The sequence below is a fragment of the Lipotes vexillifer genome, unplaced genomic scaffold (assembly GCF_000442215.2).
Source record: "Lipotes vexillifer unplaced genomic scaffold, Lipotes_vexillifer_v1.1 scaffold342, whole genome shotgun sequence".
Taxonomy (NCBI): domain Eukaryota; kingdom Metazoa; phylum Chordata; class Mammalia; order Artiodactyla; family Lipotidae; genus Lipotes; species Lipotes vexillifer.
Genome location: NW_006786802.1, coordinates 4,904,965 through 4,927,965, shown reverse-complemented (window position 1 = coordinate 4,927,965; position 23,001 = coordinate 4,904,965). Strand labels below are relative to the sequence as shown.

General features: G+C 34.6%; 1 protein-coding gene across 1 annotated transcript in view; it reads left to right on the top strand.

Annotated features, from left to right (window-relative positions):
* The first annotated feature begins 1,300 nt into the window (after positions 1-1,300).
* Positions 1,301-23,001, top strand: part of CYLD (CYLD lysine 63 deubiquitinase) — a 50,912-nt gene continuing 29,211 nt past the window's right edge. Inside the window, 4 exon segments of the mRNA XM_007459471.1 lie at positions 1,301-1,372; positions 1,375-1,833; positions 3,184-3,486; positions 5,648-5,753. Coding sequence (XP_007459533.1) covers positions 1,301-1,372; positions 1,375-1,833; positions 3,184-3,486; positions 5,648-5,753 — 940 coding nt within the window.

Genomic DNA, 23,001 nt, shown 5'->3' with positions numbered 1-23,001 from the left:
TAAAACAGATAACTATGATAGTGCTATCATCTGCTGCTATTACCCAGAATAATGGAAATGGATATGGCTACCTCAGAGAAGGATGGAATAAATACCGTATTCAGAAACCAAATAGCCACATGCATGTGACACAGAATACCTAAGAACTATTGTTTTCAGTAAGATAATTAATTAACATAATGAATTAAAGTCTTTACTTGAATTGATGAAATTGTGTAGTTTTAAACCAGTGATTCAAGTAGGGTTGAGAAGGCTATTTTAATTGCAAAAGATTAGTATCCTTGTAAAAATTTTTAATGAAAAATTGAAACTGAAAAAGAAATAATCTTTCATGTATTCCTTTCTAGTATACATAGTTAAACTTGTGGTATAAAAACATTTTATATTTGATGCTGTACTGCAGTTATATTTCTTCCTTATGTAGTCCGAGTTTTGATGGCTATAAAATTGATTTTTAAGATATATTTAATATTAAGCAGATTTATAATATCTGATATTTATGATTGAGAGAAATTAAATGATAGCTGTGATCAATGCTATTAACATTTGCCTAAGGACAAAACGTACAAGATTAAGGAAATGAAACTGAGTTAGATAAAATGTTCCATTATCAAACTATGGTACACAGGTAAATGAATTGTGGTTGAAGTTTCAGAATGTGATTTTATGGTATTTTTATTGATAAAAATGTTCAATATAATAATTGTGTTGGGTAACTTTTTACTTAAACTACCTGTACAGATATATATATAAATAGCCTTTTTGATTTGTGTGTTGCCCAAATATAGCAGCTTATCCATTTAAGTTAGGCAGGATCTATTAAAACTTCTACTTTTGAAAGTTTGAAAATGTCAGAATATGTATATAAGGTTATCTTTTACTAGAATTTGAATTCATAAATTTCAGTGCCTTGGAAAGAAACATTATTGTATTGTCTTTGGAGATAATTTACAATTGAATCTCCTTAATTAAATATGTGAGATTACAGTAGAAACAAGTAATATAGTATATCTTTTAACCTTTTAAGATATTTTTGGAAGTATGTCATTGGTGTGTGTTTTTACTAGTCCAATGAAGAATTTAAAAAGTCTTTGACCGTAATTTTAGCTCAGGTAGAGTGAAATGTAAAGTTTCTTTTTGCTTGTCCTCCAGGCGTTTTGATTTGCTGTCTTTTTACAGCATGGACACCAGATTGCTAAAAACATGCTTTGGGACTGCCAGTGAATTTATCTTTTGCGGTTTTACTACACACTTAGTAGTTCCCTTTTTTTTGAGTTAATGTTTTGGAGTTAATATCACAATGAGTTCGGGCTTATGGAGCCAAGAAAAAGTTACTTCACCCTACTGGGAAGAGCGAAAGTTACTTCACCCTCCTGGGAGGAGCGGATTTTTTATTTGCTTCTTCAAGAATGCAGTGTTACAGACAAACAAACACAAAAACTCCTTAAAGTACCAAAGGGGAGTATAGGACAGTATATCCAAGACCGTTCTGTGGGGCATTCAAGGATTCCTTCTACAAAAGGCAAGAAAAATCAGATTGGATTAAAAATTTTAGAGCAACCACATGCAGTTCTGTTTGTTGATGAAAAGGATGTTGTAGAAATAAATGAAAAATTCACAGAGTTACTTTTGGCAATTACCAATTGTGAAGAGAGGTTCAGCCTGTTTAAAAACAGAAACAGACTAAGTAAAGGCCTCCAAATAGATGTGGGCTGCCCTGTGAAAGTCCAGCTGAGATCTGGGGAAGAAAAATTACCTGGAGTTGTACGCTTCAGAGGACCCTTATTAGCAGAGAGGACAGTATCGGGAATATTCTTTGGAGTAGAATTACTGGTAAGTTTGATAAGCCATTTTAGTGGGCTGTGTGTATGTGTGTCTGTGTCTGTGTGTGCACACGTGTTTTTTCCCCCTTTTAAATACAAAATAAGTTTTCCCAGAAATCTTCTGTAATTTTTAATATTCATAATCCTTAGGATTTACTTTCTAATGGTAAATTGAGATGATGCAAAGATGCTGCATTGAAAACTTTTAAAAACTACCTACTATAGTAGGAAATGCAAGTAGATGATGTAATTATTGAAGACTTTCATATCTTAGAAATTTTAACACTGAATGTTAAAAATGAACTCTATCAATTGTAAACGAATTCATCACTTAAAATTGTTAATTATCCTGTGATATTATCATCTGTAGGTTTCTCACTTTTTCTTAAAGTGTACTATTAAGTAGTGAATTTTGGTTATATAAGTTGCAGCAATTTCAACTTGCTTATAGTTGTCCCTGATAATGCACGTGAAAATCATCTTGGAATTTGCTTCTACCAAGAACTCTGTGATAATGTTTCCAAAATTAATATTAATTCTCAAGAACTTAAATGTCAGTTATATTTTGACATTTTTGCAAAGTGGAATTTCATGCCTTGTTTGCTTTTTGTTTCTGTTTTTGCGGTACGCGGGCCTCTCACTGCCGTGGCCTCTCCCGCCGCGGAGCACAGGCTCCGGACGCGCAGTCTCAGCGGCCATGGCTCACAGGCCCAGCCGCTCCGGGGCATGCGGGATCCTCCCGGACCGGGGCACGAACCCGTGTCCCCTGCATCGGCAGGCGGACTCCCAACCACTGCGCCACCAGGGAAGCCCTTGTTTGCTTTAATTTTTTAAAGCAGCTATTGTAAAACAATTGGAGATTTGAATCCTAACTATGCCATTTGCTAGCTGGGTTACCAGGTTATTTAAGCAAGCCACTTCTCTAAATCTGCTTCCTCATCTGTAAAATAGTATTGTTATACACAACTTGCAGTGTTTTTGTGATATATTGATTCAGGATTTAGCACAGTGGCTGGCACACAGTAAGCACTCAATAAATGGAGCTAGCATTACTGTCACATTAAAGTTTTCTTTTTATGACAAAATTTTTGTTAAAATCACAATGTAGAATCTAGCCCAAGCTCTCTCACAGTAATGATTTGAAATTATCAAGTAATTTTATTTCAGCATCAGATACAGTTTCTTCCTTATTTTTTAAACACCCTAAATTCAATATCAACTTCTAATAATTATATTTCTTATATGTGTCATTTAGAATTTGTTCAGTGATTTCTCTGAAGTCCCCAGAGTGGATCTTTTTCTTTAGGGATCATCTTTCTCTATCAGTCAATCATTTTTTTTTCTCTCATTTAAAAACTAGGAAGAAGGTCGTGGCCAAGGTTTCACTGATGGGATATATCAAGGGAAACAGCTTTTTCAGTGTGATGAAGATTGTGGAGTATTTGTTGCATTGGACAAGCTAGAACTCATAGAAGATGATGACACTGGATTGGAAAGTGATTATGCAGGTCCAGTGGACACAATGCAAGTTGAACTTCCCCCTCTGGAAATAAACTCCAGAGTTTCTTTGAAGCTTGGAGAAACTATAGAATCTGGAACAGTTATATTCTGTGATGTTTTGCCAGGCAAAGAAAGCTTGGGATATTTTGTAGGTGTGGACATGGTAAGAAACTTTTGAATTATGTTATCTTTATGAATATATCTATTAGCTTTATGACCAATTTAGGTACAAATTAAACACTTTGAATATCTAAAATGGACTAATTTGTAGTAATTTAAAGAACACTTTATAATTTGTCTTTGGTAGAGGAACATTGATAGGGGACAGGAGTCTAGCTGTAGATTTACACTTACTCGTTTTTCCAGTTTGAATAAACTGGAATAATGTTTTCAGTCTTTAAATTTGCTCTATAATAGCTGACCAATAAACAGAAAAAAACCCCACTGAAATATATTGCATGATGTCTTATTTTTCTTTATTTTGAAAAGGGTTTTTTTTTCCTGTTATCTGTTTCTCTTTTTGTAATATTTTGCTGAATTTAATTGGCTGATCTGATTTTAATGAGTAGTGTGTAAAAGTCATTCCTGGAAAATATCGATACCTGAATAGAGGAAAGGCACATTGCTTTAGAGGAGAAGACAATTAGAGTGTCTTCTTAGGATGTAATTCACTCAAAAGAGGTTTTTTTTACTGTGATAAAATGTATGTGACATAAAATTTACCAATTTAACCACCTTAAAGTGACATTGAGTACATTCACATTTTTGTGCACCCATCACCCCTGTTCATCTCCAGCGCAAACTGAAACTCTGTACCTATTAAACAACAACTCCCTATTACTCACTCCTTTCAGCCAGTATTCTACTGGTAACCAGAATTCTTTCTGTCTCTGTGAATTTGCTTATTCTAGGTGCTTCATTAAGTGGGATCATACAATATTTGTCCTTTTGTTTGTGTCACTTATTTTTAATGTTACCTTACAATCATATTTGTTAATTATGGTTACATCCCAATATGGCAAATTGGACGATACCTGTGAGATTAAGAGAAGGAGAAGAAAAAGTCTTGAGAACATTTTTCTCATAGATTGAAAATACGGACAGGAATTTGTTAGGTGTAATGAAGGAAATTCGTACGGAATTATTAAATACTAGAAAGAGTTGGGAGAGGATGTGAGTAATAGACTTGTACTTACAGTGTTTTTCGTGATTATTTTTATCAATTCAGGTACACTTTTTAGTAGGATATGAATGTTCTAGCGTAAGTTTCTCTTACGCTGTGCTTGGAAATTCTGGGAAATTCTATTTGATATCCATTAGTGACTATGTTGTTTGGACAAACACTTACTGAACATTTACCATGTGAGAAGTTAGAGCCAGTGTTAAACATGTGGGTCCCTCGGGATAGCTAGAAATAAAGCACATCTTTAAACCATTATTCTTTAAATATTCAGAACTTGTTTAGAGAAGAGGTTGTGGGCTGAGTGGAGGGAAGGTTGGAGAAAGAGGGCCACTGGTCACTGGGGTTAGTTTCCTCTTGCTTTAGGTCATTTGGGCCTTAAACTTGGCAAAAGCCATTTAGGCCTGTCGCTCCTTAGATGGCAGTCTAGGGAGCATCTTGTTTACTTGGGGCAGGCTGCCTAGTGATTGCACCGCCAGCTTCTCCCCCTGCCTCTGTCTGTCTTCCAGTTGGCTTGTGCAAGCATTCATTCCAAACCCCTCTGGTGCACTCCTTGAAAGGAAAGTTCTGGCAAATGCAATAGTGTTCATCTCCTATTTCTGATGACATTTCGCATGCTGTCCATATTGGTGCTCAGGGCAGTTGTCTGACTGGGCCATCTCTTAATCTAGCTCCATGAACAGCACTTGTACAGTGCTGTTCATGGAGTACATTTTTATAATTAATATAAAAATCTCCATTTTGGAGGGAATTCTTGCATACCCATAAAATGACAAAAGAACAGTTAAAAAAAAATAGACTTTCTGTCTACAGAAAGGCACACAGAAATTCAAATAGAATATTTAAGTGCTCAGGGAATGTGAAGTGACTAGAGCAAGCTAGGGTTAATTAGGGGCAGATTTCTAGCTGAAACAGTGTATGATTAATACATCTACCTATGTAGATGGATTGTTATTATATAGATAAGTATTGTCCAGTGAAATATGACAAATGCTTTTGATCCCTTGCTCATCCATGGGTTTACTATGGCTTGATTGTTCTTGGATCTCATTTGTTGGAGGATCTTTTTATGGAAAATACAGACTTTCATATTTATGTTTTGTTGAGGAGGGTTTTAAAGTTTATTCTATTATTTAATTTCTAGGATAATCCTATTGGCAACTGGGATGGAAGATTTGATGGAGTACAGCTTTGTAGTTTTGCAAGTGTTGAAAGTACAATTCTCTTGCATATCAATGATATCATCCCAGGTATGTTTTCTTTGTGTTTTAAATATTATGAAGGCAGAGCTTCTAAGACATATTTAGTTATGGGGATGTAAATATAAGCTTCAAGATGCATTTTTGGAACTTGACTTTTATATTATGGAATTGTTATTACATAGAACATCCTTACCCCCAAATAAAAACAATATTTAAAGATTTGCATTTCTAAAAGTATGTGAGTATGGGGTAGCATTTATTCATTATTGTTCACTTTTTCATTATGTTTCCCTTCTAAGTGGGTGAAAAAAAAACCCTTTCTGATAATTGCAAGGATCAGAAAATGTAATAAACTGCTACCTGTTTGAGTGGGAGCCTGGTTTAAACTAGAAGCCTTTAAGCGGAAGTTGGTCATTTAATATAATCTAATATACTGTGGAGAGGATTCTTGCTGGATGCCCTACGATATCCCTTCCAGTTTTGAGAATGGCGTAATTGATCAGGCTTCATGACTCTGTAGTCAGAAACAGATCACTCAACTTTTACATCTTAAAAATAATCTTAAGCAACCTTTTATTTTACCCTAAACAAGTAACACCTAATGGCTGCTGTCAACTAATTGATAAATTCCGATTGATAGCAGCATCAACATCACCTTCTCCCTGCTCCTAGTAGAATTCCAATTATCAGCTAGTCTGTTGGTAGTCATGGAACTAACAGAGGCAGTCAGAGGTGGTGATTCTTATTGAGCATTGAAAGTCTGCATTCAGTAGCCACAAATTATGAATCTCTTAATTAGATTGGACATTAATTCTTAATTAGTTTCTACATTCTTGACAAACTTATAAGGAAGGTCTTAATTATCCCCATTTTGCTGATAAAAAACTGAGGATTAGATAGAGATAAGACTGACTAGGATCAAGTAACATCCTAGTTGATTCTGGTAGAGCCAAAATTCAAATCCAGACTTGTCTGATTGTAAAGCTCTGACCTTTTCAGTACCCCCTCACCCCAAATCCTGTGTGTGTACTTAGGATATGAAGCCCTGCATAGAAGTACATGATTCTCAGCCTCACATGTATACTTGGGAATATTGTTTTCCATGGAGGTGTATTTTGTCTTTAATGCTTTAAAAGCTGAATTTTACTATAGCAAGGATCACAACTGAACAAAATGTTTTTTTTGCTTGCAGTGTTATTTCATTATTGTTGATTTTGACACATAACACTTTTGAGTTCCCCAAAACTCAAAAGGTCATTTCAGGTCCTCAGTTTCTTTTTTTGTAAAAATGAAGGGGCTAATACTAGGTGATCTTTGAGATTCCTTCTAGCCTGCCCTCTTTGTCCTTCCTGTTTCCCTGTTGGCTTGGCAAGTAATAAATGCTTGTTTTGCTGAGTTAGGAAATGCTTTCTACGTTAGCTTTTAGCCTTACAGCAAGAGTGCATTAATTTAGTTGGAGGTATGGGATTCAAATGATAGCTTTATGTTGATTTTGCTTTGTAAACTCTGACATACTTGGTTTTCCTTGACTTCTTTAAAATCAGTTTTTAATTTCTTACACATTGGATTCTTAGCTGTTTCTTTGCTTCCCTTTGGAAACAAATGGTTTACATTCAGTGGAAAGTATACATGTGCTTTATATTTTACCTAGTAATATTTAATTTACCTTTTCATGACTGCTTATGGAAAAACACAATTTGTGATCTTATAAATCAAAATACTTTTTAATGTTACAATAAATGCTTATTGTTTAAAAAGCACTTTTGTAAAAGGTTGTTCCTTCATCAAATATTATTAAAGCCTTACTTAGGCTTCTTTGAGGTGTTGAGGGTATAGTAGGAAGCAAAATAGGTAAAAGGTCTTCCCACATGGAGGTTTTATTCTAGTGAGTGAAGACAGACAATAGATAAGACATATGGTCAATTAGATGGTGATTGCATGGAGAATGACAAGGCAAGGTGGAAGGGGAGTGCTGGGTTGTGAGGGGTGGGATTTTTCTACTTTATATAGGGTAGTCCTAGTGAGCCTCTCTAATGTGGTGACATTTGAGCTCTTGACATGAAGGAGATTTGAGGGCTTGGCCAGCTTGAGGAATAGCAAGGGGTTCATTGTGGCTTGAATGAGGGAGAGTGATGGGAGAGGTAGTGGAGCTGGACCAGGCAGGGCCAAGTGGGCTGGTGTATGGATTCTTGGCTTTACTCTGAGGGAGATGGGGAGCTCAGCTGGGTTTTGAGTGAAGGACAACTTAACCCTAACTTACATTTTAAAATGATCGCTTTGGCTGCGTGTTAGAAGGCAAAAACGGAAATCAGGAGGAGGACTGTTGCAATTATCCATATGAGAGATAGAGGATGGTGACTTGGATTGAGGTGGTATATTGGGGTGGTATATAATATATTGTTTAGCCTGTTTTTAAACTTAGTATAAACAGAGTCACAGTGATTGTATTCTTTAATGCTTGCATCATTTACTTAAAGTGTATTTTGAGAGTCTTTCCTGCAGATGATGGTATTGGTAGTCTGTTCACCCTCACTGCTTCATAGTATATTTCATTGTGTGAATACTTCATGATTTAATAACCCATTCTAATGTGAATGGATGTTTGGGTTTTGTGTATTTCCGTATCCTCTTCACCACTTGGTACTGATTAATATTTTTGCCAATCTGATGCCTTTGGGAAATGGTATCTCAAGGTGGTTTTAATTTGTAGTTTCCTGATTATAAGTAGGGTTGAATAACTTTTCATATGTTTATGGAACATTTGTGTCTTCTATTAAATACCTGTTTGTGTCTTTGCTCAGTTTTCTGTTGATTTGTTTGTCTATTTATTGATCTATGAGTTCTCTATTTTAAACTTTTAATAAAATATTTTTTCAACATTTTATTATGAAATTTCAAACATATGGAAAAGTTGAGAGAATTTTATACTGAACATCCCTATTCCTATGACCTAGAGTCTACACTTAATATTTTTGTACTTGCTTTATCATCTATTTACCCATCCCTCTATCCATGCACTGATCCACCATTTTTTTAATGCATTTCAAAATAAGTTACAGACATCAGTACACTTCCTCCTAAATACTTCAGCGCACATATAATTAGCTAGAGATAAGTATTTAGGGTTTTTTTTCCTTTTGAGATAAAAGACATACATGTAATGAAATATACATTGTATCATTTGAGTTTTGACCAATACAAATACCCTTGAGTTTAGTAACTATCAAGTTACTAAAATAATTTTTAATAAGAAATGCATTCACATAGCTCAAGTCAAAATAATAAAACAGTATAGGAGGGTATCTTGTTTCCATTCTTATCCCCTCTGCTCCAGTTGCCCCCTCATTCCTCTCCTTGCCTCCCATTAGTAACTGTTTTTTTTTAGTTTCTTGTATATCTTTCCAGAGTTTCTTTACACAATATAAATACGTAGTCTTTCTTCCCTTTTGAGGCATGAAGCTTACTATTTACGCTGTTCTGAACGTGCTTTTATTCTCTTCACTCTGTATCTTGGAGCTCTTTGTATATCTGAATAGAGAGGTTCTTCTCATTATTTACAGTGTTTATTTTTCCATTGTATTGTGGTTCCATAATTTATTGATTCATATTGATGGGTATTTGGATTGTTTCTAATTTTTTACCATTACAAACAATGCTGCATAGCCTTGTACATATATATTTTCCACATGTGCTTAACTTATCTATAGGATAAATTCCCAGAAGTGGGATTGTTTGGTGAAAAGCTGCATACCTTTGTATTGTTCTAGATACTGCTAAACTGCTTTCAGTAGTGGATATAACAATTTATATTCCTACCAGCAGAGTGTGAGGGTGATTTATTTTTTTATTTTGTTTTTTATTTTTCTATTGAAGTATAGTTGATTTACAGTGTTGTGTTTCTGGTGTACAGCAAGGTGATTCAGTTTTACATATATATATATATACACGTCTGTGTGTGTTTGTGTGTGTGTACACACACTCAAATTCTTTTCCATTATGGTTTACTACAGGATACTGAATATAGTTCCCTGTGCTATACAGTAGGACCTTGTTGTTTATCTATTTTATATAGTAGTTTGTTTCTGCTAATCCCAAACTCCTAGTTTACCCCTTCCCCACCCCCTTTCCCCTTTGGTAACCATAAGTTTGTTTTCTATGTCTTGTGAGTCTGTTTCTGTTTTGCAAATAAATTCATTTGTATAATATTTTAGATTCTACAAATAAGTGATATCATATGATATTTGTCTTTGTCTGAGACCTAGAGATTATCATACTAAGTGACTTACTTCACTTAGTATGATAATCTCTAGGTCCATCTGTGTTGCTGCAAATGGCATTTTTTTCATTCTTTTTTATGGCTGAGTAATATTCCATTGTATACATATACTGCATCTTCTTTATCCTTTCATCTGTTGATGAACATTTAGGTTGCTTCCATTTCTTGGCTATTGTAATAGTGCTGCTGTGAATATTGGAGTGCATGTATCTTTTTGAATTAGAGTTTTCTTCAGATATATGCTTAGGAGTGGGATTGCTGGATCATATGGTAGCGCTATTTTTAGTTTTTTAAAAAAAATATTTATTTATTTGGTTGCACCAGGTCTTAGTTGTGGGAGGCAGCATGTGGGCTCCTTAGTTGTGGCATGCGAACTCTTAGTTGTGGCATGCATGTGGAATCTAGTTCCCTGACCAGGGATCGAACCCGGGCCCCCTGCATTGGGAGCGTGGAGATTTATCCACTGCAGTTCCAGGGAAGTCCCTCTATTTTTAGTTTTTTAAGGAACCTCCACACTGTTTTCCTTAGTGGCTGCGACAGTTTACATTCTCACCAACAGCATAGGAGGGTTTCATGAGGGGGATTTTTTTATAGCCTTGTCATAGATGTTTTTTCCAATGTGATAGGTGAAGGATATATTTCAGTATAGTTTTAATTTGCATGTCTGTGATGAATGTGGTTGAGCATCCTTTTGTATGATTAAGAGAAATTTGTGTTTCTCTTTCTGTGGACTGTTTATACATATTTATTGTCTATTTTAAAAAGTTGGATTATCGTTTTTTTTTCTTACCAATTTCTTCTTTATGTGTTAGGGTTGTAAACTCTTGTGATATGAGATGCAAATGTTCCTGTTTCATTTGTCCCTAACCCTCATTTGTCATTAGTGTTTTTAATTGTTTGCTTATCTGATTGTCCTCATTTTTAAACATTGTGATAAAATGTATGTAATAAGATTTACCATTTTAACCATTTTTAAGTGTACAGTCAGTGGCATTAAGTATATTTACGATGATGTGCAACCATCACTGCCGTTTGCAGACATTTTTCATAATCTCAAACAGAAACTCTATAACTATTTAGAAATAGCTCCCCATTTCTCTCTTCCCTCAGCCCCTGGTAAGTTCTGTTCTCTACTTTCTGTCTTTATAAGTTTGCCTATTCTAGATACCTCATGTAAGTGGAATCCATACAATATTTGTCCTTTGTATATAGCTTATTTCACTTAGTTTAATGTCTTTTGACTTTGCTTTAGGTGATTTTTGTCATGCAGGATTTAAAATTTTTACATAGCTGAATTTATCAAATTTGTTAGAGGCTTCTGGATTTTGTCATTCCAAGGTATAACCTTTATAAAAGGAATTTCTCCATGTTTTCTTCTAGTACTCTTGTGGTTTTACTTTTTACATTTATTTCTTTGATCCATTTTTATTTTATATGGTGTATGATGTGAAATATGAATCTAATTTAGTTTCCACCCCCCTGCCTAGATAGTTACCCACTTGTCCCAACACCGTTTATTAAAAAGTCCATCTTTTTCTTCCTCCTTTGAGATGCCACTTTCATCACACTAAACTCCCACACATACTTCAGTTATTTCTGGACTTTCTATTCTGTCTGTTCATGCTTCAGCACCACATTGTTTTTAATGATTCTTTATAATGTGTTTTAATAAGAGCCCTAGTCCTGTCTCATTGCTCTTCTGAGTTTTCCTGTTATTCTCTATTGTCTTCTAAAAGTTTAATAGTTTTGCTTTTCACATTTAAGTGTGTAATACACCTAGATTTCATTCTGTGTAGGATATGAGGTACATAGACCCAATTTTCTCTACCATGCTTGCTGGGTATAAATCAAGTTTTAACATATGTATATATGGATCTCTTTCTGTGCTCTACTCTTTTTCTACATTAAGACCTCTAGGCCTTTATCATCATAGCTTTAGCAGAAGTCTTACAGCTGTAAGAGTACATTTCCTCTCTTGTTCTTTCTCTCTTTTTTTTAAAACTAAAAAGGTTTATTAAAGTTAATAACCAAATGTTTTAATTGACATCAGAAGAGCAAAACAGTAAACCCTGATCTTGTTCTTTTTCTTAATGAGTGTCTTGACTGTGATTGGCCTTTGACTCTTCACTGTAAATTTAACAGTCAGCTTCTCAAATACTATGAGAGTTCCGTTGGGATTTTGATTGGAATTGCAGTTAAGCTGTGGAATAATTTGAGGAAAATTGACATTTTTATTATATTGAAACTTCTAATACATGAACAATGTATAGCCTTTCATTTGTTTAATCTTTTTTTAGTAAAATTTAATAATTTTCTCCATTTCTTGCATGTATTCTGATACATTATAAAGTAAAACATATTTTCTAATAGTTTTTTGGTGATAAGTAGAAATATAGTCTACTTATAAAAACAGTTGTATTGAGATCTAATTCACATACCATATAATTCACTAGTTTAGGCCATACAATTCAGTGTCTTGTAGTGTATTTACAGATATGTATAGTTATCACAACAGTCAATTGGAGAACATTTTCATCAACTCAAAAAGGAACCCTGTTGTACCTTTTAGCTATAACTCCATTATCCTTTCATCCTCTTCAGTCCTAGGCAACCATCAGTCTACTTTCTGTCTCTGTATGTTTGCCTATTGTAGACATTGCATATAAATAGAATAATATAATCTGTGCTCTTTTTTGACTGACTTCTTTCACTTACTGTAATGTTTTCAAGGTTCATCCATGTTATAGCATATATCAGTACTTCATTCTTTTTTATGCCTGAATAATACTCCATTGTAGTAATATATCACATTTTGTTTATCCATTCATCTGTTGATGACACTTGGGTTCCCTCCATCTTTTGGCTATAATGTATAATGCTGCTACAAACATTCGTGTACAGGTTTTTGTGTGGATGTATGCTTTCATTTCTCCTGGGTATATATCTAGGAATGGAATTGCTGGGTCATATGGTAGCTCATGTTTAATCATTTATGGAACTGCCAGACTGTTCCAAAGTGGCTGCACCATTTCGCATTTTACAGCGATGTATGAGAATTCTGATTTCTTCATTTTTTTGTTGTTATTTGACTTTCTGGCTCTAGCCATCCTAGTGGGTGTGAAGCAGTATCTCAGTTGACTTTTGTATGCTGAGTTCTGTTATAAACAATCTTATTAAAATCTTTTATTCACAGTTTATCTGTAGATTACTTTTTTAGTAGCAAGTCATTAGCATCTGCAAATACTGTTTTACCTCTTCCTTCTAATCCTTATATCTTTCATTTTTAAAATATGGTTTTGTTATCCTAATGTCCCTGTAAATATAATATTGGATAGACGTGGTGATAGGAGGCATCTTGGCCTTGCTCCTGATCTTAAAGTGAATGCTTTCAGCATTGCACTATGAAGTATGATGTTCATCATAGGATTTTATTGTTGTTGCTGTCATTTATCAGGTTATAGAAGTTACCCACTATTCCCCATTTTCAAAGAGTTTTAGCATGAGTGGATATCGAATTTTTTTTTTTTTGGCCGTGTTGGGTTGGGTCTTTGTTGCTGCACGTGGGCTTTCTCTAGTTGCAGCGAGCGGGGGCTACTATTCGTTGCGGTGCATGGGCTTCTCATTGCAGTGGCTTCTCTTGTTGCAGAGCACAGTCTCTAGATGCATGGGCTCAGGAGTTGTGGCTCACGGGCTCTAGAGCGCAGGCTCAGTAGCTCTGGTGCATGGGTTTAGCTGGTCCGCGGCACGTGGGATCTTCCCAGACCAGGGCTTGAACCCATATCCCCTGCATTGGCAGGCGGATTCTTAATCACTGCACCACCAGGGAAGTCCCTAAATTTTATCAAACTTTTTTCTTTATATATTGAGATAGGCCTATGTTTCTTTTCTTTTAATCTGCTAATTTTCTAATATTAAATTAGCCTTACATTCCTGATATAAGTCCACTTTTATCATGAGTCATGCATTGCTTGGTCCAGTTTGCTAATTTTTGCATGTTTCAAAATTAAAGAACAAATTTGCATTGCATGTTTAAAAATTTTTTTACATGGTGCCCTGGAATGGGCTTGCCTCAGGAAGGGCCTGTTCCTTGGAAAGTGTTGGGGTAAAATTAAAAAAAAAAAAATTTAAAAATGCATGTGTTTAAATTAAAAAACATTTTTGTTTGGTAAAGTACATATGGCATAAATTTACCATCTTAACCGTTTTTACATGTACAGTTCAGTGGTATTAAACACATTCATAATTCTGTATAACAATCATCACCATCTGCCTCCTTGATGCTTTTCATCTTGTAAAACTCTGTACCCATTAAGCAGTAAATGCCCATCTCTCCCCTACCCTCAGCCTCTGGCAACTGCTGTTCTATTTCCTGTCTCTATGATTTGGATTACTCTAAGTACTTCATTTAAGTGGAATCGTACACTGTTTCTTTTTTAATGATTAGCCACTCCACCCCGCCACTCCATGGTAACCACCACTCTACTCTCTGTTTTTCTGAGTTTGTCCTTTTCAGATTTCACATATAAATGAGATCATACAGTATTTGCCTTTTTCTTCAAAAAATTCAAAATAGAATTACCCTACAATCCAACAAGCCCACTTCTGGATGTATATCCAAAGGAAATGAAAACAGGATCTCAAAAAGATGTCTGCACTCCCATGTGCATTACAACATTATTTACAGTAGCCAAGGTATGGAAACAACCAAAATGTCCATCAACAGATAAATGGATAAAGAAGATGTTGTGGAATATTATTTGGCCGTGAGAAAGAAGGAAATCCTGCCATTTATGGCAATGTGGTTGGACTGTGAGGGCATTATGCTAAGTGAAATAAGGCAGACAGAGAAAAACAATCTTGCCAGAGGATTCTCACTTTCATTTATTCAAAATACCATCTTTTGGACTTCTTAATCCTTTCTAGATATATTGATTTTCTGTTTCAGTAATTTTAAAAATTATTTTTCTTTGACTTTTTGTGGATTTATTCTATTTTTTTCTAAACTGTTTAGTTTGAATGCTTAGCTTGTTAATTTTTAGTCTTTTTTTCTAGTGTAAAGCATCTAAGGCTATAGATTCTCTCTATGTACCCACTACCTACATTCCATAAAATTTGATATATAGTTATCTTGTTACCATTAAATTTGAAGTGTTTTGTAATTTCCTTCATGAGTTTTTTAATGTAATTCATCAACTATTTTAAAATGTACTTTAAAAATTTTCAGGTGTCTGTTTTTATCATTACTAATTTTCAATTTGATCAATATGGTGAGAGAATATGATACTAATCCTTTGACATTTGTTGAGGCTGGCTTTATGGCCTAGTATGTGATCAATTTTCAGAAATGTTCTGTGTGTACTTGAAGAGAATGTGTTTTCTTCAATTGTAGTTGCATGTAGTTCATGCATATTTTGTATGTCCCTTAGGTCAAGCTAATTTATTATGCTATTCAAATTTTATGTATCATTACTGAGTTTTTAATTGTGAGGTCTAACAGTTACTGAACAAGGTATATTAAAACATCCTCATATGATGATGGATTTGTTAATTTCTTCTTAATCTATAAGTGTTTCCTTTAATTTTGAAATTGTTATTTGCTACATACAAGTTTAGAATTTTTATGTACCTAGAATTTAGAATTGTTGTATCTTCGAAGTGATTTCTCATTATGTGGTGACTGCCTCCATCTCCAGTAATTTTTTTTTTTTTTTTTTTTTTTTGCCTTAAATTCTGTTTTGTATGATATAGATAGGTTTTCTTTTGGTTAGTATTTTCCAGGTATGTCTCTTTTTCATCATTTATGTTTTAGTTATGTCTCTTATAATCACATATAGTTGGTTTCTTCATATAGTTTGACAATTTTTATATTTTAACTGAAGATTTTAATCTATTAATAGTTAATCATTGCTGACAGTTGGATTTATTTCTACCATCTTGTGTGTTTTCTATTTGTCCTACTTTATCTGCCCTATCCGCAGTGTGTTTTTATGGATTGAGATGTTTCCCCCCGCCCCACCTTCTTTACTCCATTTTCCCACTCTATCCCACTTGTTTTCTTTTAGACAGCATGTCATTTTTTAAAAAATCCATTCTGATGATCTCTGTCTTTTTGTTGTCGTGTTTAATCTATTAACACTTAAAGTAATTTTTGTTTTTTATGTTTTCTATTTGTCCCTCTCTTTTTCATTCTTCTTATAGTCATTTTCTACCTTTTTGGTAGATTATTTGAAAAATTTTAAGAATTATATGTTAATTAATCTATTGGTTTTTAAGCTATATTTCATTGTAATATTGCTTTTAGTGGTTTCTCCAGGGATTATAGTATATATCCTTAATGTTTTAGTTTAGTTCGGATTAATATTGTGCCAATTATATACATCAGTATAAGGTGTAGAAACCTTGTAACCATGTAAATCTAGTTACCTCTTCCTCATTATTTATGCTATTAATTGTCATGTACATTACATCTATGTACTTTAAAAATGCACAAGAAAATGTTATATTTTTTGTTGAAATAATCATTTATATTTTAAAGAATTAAAAGATCTGTGCATCTATTTATCATTTTCCTTCATCCTGAAGAACTTCTTGTGGTGTTTGTTGAAGTGAAGTCTTCTAGAAATGAATTTCTTTTAATTTTCTTTGTCTGAGAATGTCTTTATCTTGCCTTCATATTTGAAGGATATTTTGGGTATATATAGAACTCTGCTTTAAAGTTGGTTTTCTGTGATTTTCTGGTCTTCATAGTTTCTGATGAAAAGTCATCAGTAGCTTGAATCATTGTGATCCTGTATGTAATGTAATATGTTGTTTTTCTCTGTGTGCTTTGAAGACTTTATATTTGGCTTACAGCGTTTAACTATGATGTGCCTAGAATGATTTTCTTCATCTTTATCCTGGTTGGCATTTGCTAAACTTCTTGGATTTGTAAATTTATATTTTTAACAAAGTAGGAAACGTCTAGCCATTTTTCCTTCAAATGTTTTTTCTGTTCCTTTCAGTGTTCTCTATTTCTGTACCTTCAATTTGATATATGTCAGAATTTTTGGTATTGTCCCTTATCCTTAAGGTTCTGTTAATTTTTTTTCAAATTTTAGTCCCTCTGTTCTTTAGATAATTCTATTGTTCTACCTTCAATTTTATTCACTTCCTCCTCTTTTATCTGCATTGTGCTGTTAACACATCCAATACATTATTTTTTGAGATACTGTATTTTTAAGTTTTTAAAAGTATTTTAAGACTTTCCATCCAGTTCCTTTTTTTGTTTCTCTAGTTTTTATTTCTCTGATGAGATATTCCTATCTTCTTCACTGTAAGCATATTTTTCTTTACTTCATTAAGCACAGTTATAATAGCCTCTTTACAATTCTTTTCTGTCAATTACAACATCAGAATCATCCATGCATTGGTATCCATTGCAGTTTTTTCTTTTTAGACTGTCACAGTTTACTGTTTTTTTTTTTTTTTTAAGTTTTTGGTTTTGTTTTACTTTTACTTTTTTTTTTTTTTTTTTTTTTTTTTTTGTTCCTGTTTTTTTTTTTTTTTTATTTTTTTTTTTTTTTTTCCGGTCCACGGGCCTCTCACTGTTGTGGCCTCTCCCGTTGTGGAGCACAGGCTCCAGACGCGCAGGCTCAGTGGCCATGGCTCTTGGGCCTAACTGCTCTGCGGCATGTGGGATCTTCCCAGACCGGGGCATGAACCCGTGTCCCCTGCATCGGCAGGCGGACTCTCAACCACTGCGCCACCAGGGAAGCCCTTACTTTTACTTTTAGCATTAGTACAAAGCCTTCATAAGAAGGTCATTTTAGTTGTAAGCCAGTTGTAGTTCTCCACCTGTGGTGATTTTGCCCCCAGAAGACATTTTGCAATGTCTGGAGACATTTTTGATCATTGCATCTGGGGTAGGAGTACTGCTTGAATCTAGGGGATAGAGACAGAGATGCTGCTAGACATCCTACAATGCAGCAAGCAGCCCTCCACAAAAAAAGATCTGGTCCAAAATGTTAGCCTTGCCGAGGTTGAGAAACCCTGTCCTAATAAGCAAATTCTGTGAGTTATGCTAATTTTATAATGTTAACTTGCTGGATAGCTAAGGGGAATCCCTTGTAAAATCAATTTTCTTTCATTATTTATTCTTACAGGAATAATCAACTCTATGCTAATATCGTCTCACCAGAACCACATGGATAAATGTAATTTAACTTGTCGTACCAAATCAGATATCTCTGTGGGTATTTCTTTTTCTTTCTTTCTTACCTTTTTTTTTTGTTTTAAATGTCCAAAGGGTACTTTTGAAAACTCAAAACCTTATTAGTATAACCATCCTTTTTACATACCTTAATTGAATTTCTTTGAATTTTCCATTTTACGACTAAATATAATTCATTATATCAAGTAAGTTGGGAGGCTGGGGAAATCATTAGTTCAGTATTATCATTTAAGAAAGAAAAAGATACCTGAAATATGAGGTTGGCTTATGTATAATTAATTGTGTTTTTCTCAGTTTGCCATAGAATAAAGATTTGAAATGCCCCCACCCCCTTTTTTTCCAAATCCAGAGCTGTATTTCTTTCTGTATACTTTTTCCATATCTCGATTTGGTTTGAAATGTAAATGATCTTGGGTTCTACGGTAGCACTTAAGAAGAAAAGAAAAGAAAAAGCTACCATTTCTATTTTTCATGTGATGGAATTATATATAACCTCACAAAGAATTCATCTTTAGTAGTATTTATCTTCAAAAACATTTACAGTTACATTTTATTTAAATAGTGATGTAGGATTAAAATAATCAAAATTAGTTACATGAATCTCTTAGGAATCACTTGTCAGGCAAACTTTGATCTTATAGATCAGTGGCAATCATTGTCATTGTTACTGGCTCTCAGAGCAGTGTGACAGGCAAGGCAAAGAATGCTTTTTTTTTTCTTTTAAACCTTGATTTTCATAAACCATGAATAGAAGATAATTAGGAATGATACCAGCTTTTATTACATAATACACCAATTATACTTTTTTGCCAACAAAATAAAGCCTGCAAATAGACTTTAAAAAGAAAAGTTGTCTAAATGAAAATTAATCTCATTTATTTAAATAGGTCTTTATCTATATTTCATGTCATCATTAACACCCATTTCTTGAGAAAGAAGAAAATAGTCATAATCTCATTTAGTTTCTTAGTTTTTTTTCTTGCCCTATTACCTTCACTCGTAGGACAAAATTATTTACAGCATTAAAAAATTTTTTTTGGAAGTGGTTGAACAGTTGATGAGATTAGGAAAGAATTCATCCTATTCAGTTGCTTGTTACAGTAGGCTTCTGAAGAATACCATTGACTAAAAATGCAGGAGTCTTCGACCTGTTAAGAGTTTTTCATCTCTTCATTACTGTTTTATTTTTGTTTTTATTTTTTAATTAATATATTTGTTTTTGGCTGCGTTGGGTCTTTGTTGCTGTGCATGGCCTTTCTCTAGTTGTGGCAAGCCGGGGCTACTGTTCATTGTGGTACCTGGACTTCTCATTGCGGTGGCTTCTCTTGTGGTGGAGTATGGACTCCAGGCATGCGGGCTTCAGTAGTTGCAGCACACGGGCCCTAGAGAGTGCGGGCTTCAGTAGTTGTGACGTGTGGGCTCAGTAGTTGTGGTGCACAGGCTCTAGGGTGCTCTGGCTTTCAGTAGTTGTGGCGCGTGGGCTTTAGGGTGCAGGCTCAGTAGTTGTGGCACACTGGCACAGTTGCTTCGCAGCATGTGGGATCTTCCTGGACCAGGGAAGGAACCCATGTCCCCTGCATTGGCGGGCAGATTCTTAACCACTGTGCCACCAGGGAAGTCCCGTTTGTTACTTTTTTAAATGTTAAAAACCTCTAACATATCTAATTTGACATTATATTTAGGTTCTTAAACCTGTTGTGATGAAGCATATCAATTAGTGCCTCCCCTAAATTTCTGGTTCTTTTAGTCCAATCTGTGTTGTCTTTTTTAGTTTTGGGGGCTAGGAATGTAATACTAATTTTGTTTTTCAGATTATGTAGTACATTCATGTTCGCACAGAATTTTCAAAGGGTGTATGAGACCTTTTCCTCCTAGCACTGCCCCCCAACTACCTAATTATCTTCTGCATCCTTCTTGATTAATTCGTTTCTTTGTTGTTCAGTGTTTGCGTATTTTATACACTTTTTTGTACCTTCTTTTTATAATCTTAACAATTTTAGTGAGTTTTAACTGACATACAGTAAACTGCACATATTTTAAGTATATAGTTTGTTATGTTTTAACGAATGTGTAGACCAGTGAGACCTTTACTGCAGTCAAGATAGTGAGAATGTCTATCACCCCAAGGTATGCCCCTTGTGTTTGCTTCCTTCCACTCTGCATGTCCCATCCTCCAAAATCTAGGCAACCATTGATCTTTTTTCTGTCAGTATAGATTTGTTCACATTTTCCTAGAACTTTATATAAATGGAGTAACTCAGGATGTATTCTTTTTTTTTTTGGTCTGACTAATTTCATTCAACGTAATTATTTGTTGAACTCATCCACGTGTCCCTTTTGTTGCTGAGAAGTATTCCATTCTATAGTGAGAAATAATATATATATATTATATATGAATAATATATATTATATATGTATAATATATATTATATATATGCATTATACGTATTATATGTGTGTATAACGTATATATAATATATATAAATGTATAATATATATATGTGTCTGCCCCTGAGTCTTGCTAATGTTTGGTCTTTGACCCAGGTTCCTGACACAGAGCTCCTAAAATCCTTTGGAATTTTCTGGATGATAGAAGTGTCTTTTGTTCTTATGAGGTGATTCTTAGTGGGCTCCTGGATGGAGGGCTGGTCACTACAGAGACCAAGCCATGATTAGAACTTTCAGCCACAGCCCCATCCCCTGGAGAGGGGAGAGGAGCTGGAAATTGAGTTAATAATCAAACATGCCTCTCTGATGAAGTCTCCATAAACGTTCCCATAGTATGGGGTTTTGAGAGCTTGCAGGTTACCGCAAAGCTTACGGTCTTTTGGGACTGAGCCCTTAACTTGTGGGATTTGCCGCTAATCCCAGGTAGATAGCGTCAGAACCAAATTGAATTGTAGGATACCCAGCTGGTGTCACAGCTTAGTGTGGGAAAACTCCTCACACATTTGGTGGCCAGAACTGTCAAAATTGTGTGAGCATGAGAACAAAGGGAAAGACAGCGTGTTTTCCCTGTAAGCGTAAGGATATACCATTTTGTTTTTTCATTCACTTGTTGGTGGATATTTGGCTTGTTTCTATTTAGTTTGTGGCTATTATGAATAATGCTGCTATGAAAATTCATGTATAAGTCTTCGTATGGACATAGGTATTCATTTCTCTTGGGTAAATACCCAGATGTGGAATGGCTGGTACTATTGTAGGTGATTGTTGAACTTTAAAAACAAAACAAAACAACAGCAACCTGCCAAACGGTCTTTCCAAAGTGGTTATACTATTTTACATTCCCAGCAGCAGTGTGTGAGAATCCCAGTTTTTGCATGTCCTTGCCAGCGCTTGGTATGGTCAGTCTTATAAATTTTAGCTATTCTAGTAGCTATATAGTGGCATCTAGTTGTAGCTTTAATTTTCATTTTCCTGATGGCCAGTGATGTTGAACATCTTTTTATGTGCTTATTTGTCATCTGTGTATCTTCCTTGGTGGAGTATCTGTGCAAATCTTTGGCCAATCTCTTGTTAATTTATTTTTATTATTGGGTTTTGAGAATTCTTATAAATCTGAATATAAGCCCTTTGTCAGATATATGATTTAAAAATATTTGAGATTATTATATATTTGCATGCAGTTGTAAGAAATAATACAGAGAGATCTTGTGTACCCCTTAACACAGTTTTCCCCAAAGGAACATCTTATACAACTACAGTGTAAGATCACAGCCAGGGTGTTGACATTGATATGGTCAATATACAGAACATTCCCATTACCACAAGGATACTTCATGTGGCCTTTTTATTGTCACACTGCCCGTCTTGTCCCCAGCCTCTCCTTAACCCTGGCATCCACTAATTTGTTCTTCATTTCTACAGTTCTGTCATTTCAAGAATCCTTTTGAGCTTGGCTCTTTTCACTCAGCATAATTCTCTAGAGATTCATCCATGCTGTGTGTGTCACTGGTCTGTTCCTTTTTATTGCTGAGTTACAGTCCATGTTATGGCTGTACCACTATTTGTTTAACAGTTTACCCATTGAAGGACATCTGATTTGTTTCCAGTTTTTAGCTCTTATAACTAATGCTTATAAACATTTGTGTAGAGTGAACACAAGTGAACATAAGTCTTCATTTCTCTGGTATAAATATCCAGGTGTGCAACTTCTGGTCATGTGGTATTTGCATGCTTTTTAAGAAACTGCCACACTTTCCCAGAGTGGCTGTACCGTTCTACATTACCATCAACAATCTATGAGTGACCCAGTTTTTCCACATCCTCACCACCATTTGGTATTGTCACTATTTTTTATTTGAGCCATTCTGAGATGTGTGTAGTCATATATCACTATGGTTTTAATTGAATTTCCCTGATAGCTCATGATGTTGAATATCTATTTTCATGTACTGATTGCCATTTATGTATCTTCTTTAGTGAATTTTGTTTTCATCTCTTTTGCCCATGTTTTCATTGGATTATTTGCTTTTTTACTGTTGAATTTTGAGAATTCTTTATATATCCTAGACACTAGTCCTTTGCAAATATTTTTTTTCCCAGTCTGTAGCTTATCTCTTCATCTTCTTAACAGAGTCTTTCACAAAGCAAGAGATTTTGATTTTTATGGAGTCCAGTGTTTCTGGCTGTTTTTGTATTTCTTCTCTTTTCCCTTCTTCTCTTGCTCTCTTCCTTTGTGGTTTGATGACTTTGTTTAGTGGTATGCTAATATTCCTTTCTCTTTACCTTTTATGTAGAAAGTTTTCTATTTTTCATTTTTCATTTTTCAATAGAAAAAGTTTTCTATTTTTCATTTTTTCCTAAGT